Source organism: Penaeus chinensis, chromosome 24 (assembly GCF_019202785.1).
Source record: "Penaeus chinensis breed Huanghai No. 1 chromosome 24, ASM1920278v2, whole genome shotgun sequence".
Taxonomy (NCBI): Eukaryota; Metazoa; Arthropoda; class Malacostraca; order Decapoda; family Penaeidae; genus Penaeus; species Penaeus chinensis.
In genome coordinates, this window is record NC_061842.1 from 7937157 (window position 1) to 7942114 (window position 4958).

The 4958-nt window shown below is 50.8% G+C and overlaps 1 protein-coding gene across 6 annotated transcripts in view; it reads right to left on the reverse strand.

Moving 5' to 3' along the window:
* Window positions 1-344: 344 nt before the first annotated feature.
* Window positions 345-4958, reverse strand: part of LOC125038175 (dachshund homolog 1-like) — a 60681-nt gene continuing 56067 nt past the window's right edge. For 2 of the 6 annotated variants that reach the window (XM_047631550.1, XM_047631548.1), the window contains 5 exons: window positions 3722-3956; window positions 3270-3589; window positions 2920-3132; window positions 2582-2812; window positions 345-2446 (listed from right to left, as the gene is read on the reverse strand). In XM_047631550.1, the coding sequence (XP_047487506.1) occupies window positions 2271-2446; window positions 2582-2812; window positions 2920-3132; window positions 3270-3589; window positions 3722-3956 (1175 nt within the window). In that variant the 3' untranslated portion in view covers window positions 345-2270. Of the gene's footprint in view, window positions 2447-2581; window positions 2813-2919; window positions 3133-3269; window positions 3611-3721; window positions 3957-4958 lie in introns of all 6 variants that reach the window. The other 4 variants (XM_047631549.1, XM_047631544.1, XM_047631546.1 and 1 more) reach the window with 3 other exon arrangements.

The window sequence follows — 4958 nt, forward strand, 5'->3', positions numbered from 1 at the left end:
CGCAGGCACACACACACATACAAAGAGAGAGAGATAGATAGATAGATAGATAGATAGATAGATAGATAGATATATAGAGAGAGAGAGAGAGAGAGAGAGAGAGAGAGAGAGAGAGAGAGAGAGAGAGAGAGAGAGAGAGAGAGAGAGAGAGAGAGAGAGAGAGAGAGACTGACACGCACACGCACGCACACACACACACACACACACACACACACACACACACACACACACACACACACACACACACACACACACACACACACACACACGCACACACGCACACATATACATATATATATATATATATATATATATATATATATATATATATATATATATATATAACACCAACGCGTCGCTTGTCCTTAGAGTCAAGTGTAATACAAATGCATCTTCTTCCGGACTGAGCCGAGCTGCCTGGCGGTCGCCCTCGCGTGCTCTCTCCCGGGAACGTGAGTCTGGTCCCTCTAGAGTGCAGCAGTTCTAGGTAATAAGACATCTGCCCTAGTATGTACTATTTCTACACGTATGTACTATCATAGGTACTATCAAAGCATGTTGTCATTGGCACTATTTCACGGTTCATGCCAGATGTCCAAGCGATTTACTTAATAATACTATGACTACGCAACCTATGACTAATATCGGATTAATGCCCTTAACTACGTATTTTATGTACAAAATCTTACAAATTTCTAAATTTAGAATTAGCTTTTAATATAGTGCTCGTAGAACCTGTTTATGCCGCGGCATAGTCAGGCTTACAGACGTAAAGCGTCAACATCAGACGAGTCGGTGACAAAATAGAAACAAATCTAACCACAGAGTTTTGAACATTGCTAGAACTGTTTTCCCTTTCTGAACCTGCTGGGAACGTTTCTGATATGTCAGGCATTGCAAAAGAAGGTCCCTGGCCCCCGTGGATACAGTGGAGTTCACAGTGAAGGTCCTGCCAGGTATGTACACATTTGTCTCTAACAATATGCTGGATACATAGTTCACGTGAACGCTTACATAACTAGTAAGAGAGGCCAGGAGGTACAATTATGCTAACTTGTCCTTCCAGACACAGTATGAACCATTTATTTCAATAAATAGAAATCAATACATCTCAGAATTCCACGAGCAAGTTCAAGCCCAATAGTTACAGTGTGACTCTAACAGCCCGACGCTCAATCAACGCCCTGAGACTACATCCAAAATAGACAATAAATACATTTTAAATAGTATAAAAATCTTATTTGTAACATTTCGAATTCCATGGACCGCAGCCTTCAACGCTCGACAGACTGAACAGAACACGGACGGCAAGGAGAGGACGAGCAGCCAGGAAGGTTGGAATCCCTGGCTGAGGCGCCCTCGGCGTGGAGCCTCGCCCTGCGTCGCCAGCCGCCACCACTCCTTGCTGTGTTACCTGCCTCACGGAGGAGGTACTCTTGGGCCTCTCGGGTCAGACGTTCGATGTTTGGCGACTTTACGACGTACTTAAACGGGCGTCAACACGGACACCACGCGGGGATGTCGCAAACTCGCTGTTGCTTTTACGAGTGCGTCGTGGAAACCAATTTAGAACGTCTGTCCCCAAGGGAACTCTCCAGGGACCTGCATGTGACTCCTCAGGAGAAACTGGAGAATAGAATCGACACATGGGGAAGGGGAACGATTCGGGGCGGAGAGGGTACCTGTTGTATGAACGAAGTAGAGGCTACCGTTATACTGGCGAGGTCGTTTACTGGTCTTCCTCTCAGCACTCAGTGCTGAAGTAGACGTGATGCTGGTGACATCAACAGCATCATCAGAGGTGACGAAGTGTCCCGGAATGATGACGGCATGGTCGAGTCTCTTCTCACTATACACGTTATAGACCACACCGCCGCCAGCACTGTTGATTCCTGTGCCAAGTGCACGCTTATCTTATGGATACAAATATTACTTTTCTACTGCCCTACAACAGACTATATACACGGTTAAGTAAGAATTGCCATGTACCCAAGACAAAACAATATCTCTCTTAGGATTTCATCATGTGATACTTGGTACCCTTAGTAGGTTTTGTGCTTCGTCGCTGACAGATTCTTGAAAAGGTATTTACTTGTACTTGGATACAAAGCCAGTGAACCTAGTGTTTGCCTCGAGACGCTTGGTTACGTATCTGGTCGCTTGAAGAAAATGAGAACTGGCTTAGAAAGTTTTGGTTTTCATTTACACATTTCACTTGAGGCATCCGCGCCGCCATTAAGGTCAATCCCAACAAGGGAACTGAAGATCTTCTACCGCCATGCAGCATTGGCTGTGGCTGCGGCGATGGCGGGGTGGTTGGCGAGGGCGGGCGAGGCCAGAAGGCGGTCGGTCGCCTCCCGCTCCTCTGCCTGCTGCTGCTTCTGCTGCTGCAGGTTCTCGTTCTGAATCTCGGCTGCGATCGCCTCCATCTCCTTCCGAATCGTGTCTGTCGTGAGGGAAAAGAAGAAAAGGGTTATTTTCTTCATTATAATGCTCAGCAGTTTCTTTGTATTTGTCTTCTCCTTTTCCATAATGCTGCACGAATATTGTGATCAGGAACTCTAAAGCGGGAATCACTTACACCTACCGTTAATATCCCCAAGGGCGTCCGGGGAGTTCGAACGGATGTGATCTTCATAGTGACTTCTTCGCTTGACCTCGATGTCAAGGCGCTCCTGCAGGCGACGCCGCAGCTTCTTCAGTTTCGCACATCGCTTCTGCATCAGTATCCGATTTTTCTGTTCTTCCTGCAGCTGCTTCTCCAACGTCTCCCTTAGCTCTCTTTCCCGTAAGACTTCCATTTTCAGTTCGGCTGCAAGAGGAAGAACAACCTATCAATGGCAGTCTAACAAGACCCTGGCAATATCCGTGCAAAGAACAGATGCCAGCGGAGCACGAAAGCTCTTGTCCTGCTCTTACCTTTCTCGTACTGCGTCTGTCTCTCGTGGTGGCGAGCGTTTTCCTCGGCCACTCGCAGAAGGCCAAGGATGTTCCTGAGTAATACTTCTGTGGAGGAGAGAGGGGCGTTCCCTGCCATGGCCACTGGAGCTCCAGCCGACACTGGCGGCGATGTGAGCTGTGTTTGGCCTAAGGTGCTCGCAGCCCTGGTCCAGGCGTCGGCGACGTCCATGGCTGTAACAGAAACACGCATTTCATAAGTCTGTGTCCTATATTCATGCTTTCTACCCTTTCAAATACGAACCCTATTTCTGATATTGATTTTAACTTCTATTGCCTACAGTCGCTTTGCCGCAAAGCCTCGCACTTACATTCGTCCTTGGACTCGTCGTCGTCCATGTCGGAGAGGCGGTCCTCCTCGTGGTGGGGGTGGCGTCGGTCCTCGTCGTGCAGGTCGCGGCCCGAGTCGTGGCTGGCGAGGTCATGGTCCCGCTCGTCCTCCCGCTCCTCGTGGGCGTCTTCCAGCGCGGCGCCTTTGGACAGGTTGAGGACAGGGGACGTGGGCGGCTGGTGGTCGTCGTGGGTGGAGGTAGGTATGAGAGGGTGGGGCCCGGCCATGCTGGTGGGCGTGATTCCGCGCCTCTGCTCGAGGGCCATGAGGCGCTCGCGGTCGACGCGCTCCTCGTGCATCCTGCGGCATGCCAGAAGGCAACTTTAGTCCAAATTAATCAGTAAGCAACTTTGTTTCTCTAAGCCAGTGAGATATTTTCAGTCAGAAAACGATAACCATTATAAAGAATAACTAGAGCATTCTGATACTTACTTAGCAAGAGATTCTGGAGTAATTTGTGGGTGTTTAAGAGGAGAGGCTTCGCTCGGTGACAAGGGATGCGGCCCCACAGGCCCGCCCCCGGCCATGCCCCCGGGAATGCCCCCAGGTAGCAGAGGCGGGTACCCGAGGCCAGCCATGTGGTGAGCCATGTACTGGAGAGGGTTGAAGTGTGGCGGAGCGTGATAGCCATTGGCCAGGAGGGGGGACTTGTCCAGCCGGAGATCTGCTGAGAGAACGAACAAGGCGTGATAATCAAAAAAACAAAAACGATTTCATAAACTGCTCATCTCTCTCTCTCTCTCTCTCTCACACACACACACATACACACACACACACACACACACACACACACATACACAACACAATAATCATTACCACATTTCCCCTCCAAACTGATGCTGAACTATCTCTTGTTTACGATGTTGCAGTGCACTATGCTCGCGTCCATGTGATGAATGCTGCCATGCCACCCTCTTATCAGGCTGGCAGTGAGGGTGTTGCTCACGACCAGCGGCCAAGTGAACCTGTTGCTTTCATTGGTGTCGGACGGTCAGCGCGACCCTGATGTGCAGCGCGAGGTCGGGCTCGGGATGACGTCAGCAGAGATGTGTGTGTGTGTGTGTGTATGTGAGAAAGAGGGGGGGGGGGGGGGGAGGAGAGAGAGTGGGGGAGAGGGAGGGAGGGAGGGAGGGAGGGAGGGAGGGAGGGACGGAGAGGGAGGGAGGGAGGGGAGAGAGAGAGAGAGAGAGAGAGAGAGAGAGAGAGAGAGAGAGAGAGAGAGAGAGAGAGAGAGAGAGAGAGAGAGAGAAGGAGGGGGGGGGGAGAGCGAGCGAGAGAAAGGGAGAGAAGGCGAGAGAGAGTGGGAGGGCAAAAAAATTGAGAGGGCGCAAGGGAGAGAGGACGAGAAAGCAAGAGAGAGCGAGAGAGCGAGAGAGAGGGAGAGGGCGAGAGAGGGAGAGGGCACAAGGGGGAGAGGGCGAGCGAGGGCGCGAGGGCGGCGGCGCAGCCCTCCTCCCGCCCGCGGCCAGACCGGTGGGCGGGCGGCCGGGTGACGATCGCTCGTCGGACCGCGCGACTGTCCTGCCAAGCCGATCGCTCGCAAGCACTTCCATGCTCTTTAATAGGGCTGATTTATTAAAGTAAACAAGGGATACAATTTCATCTAGCCAAAGAAAATATTTATTTGTGTCTGCACGAACTATCAGTTATACCCATTCTCCTTGTCAGT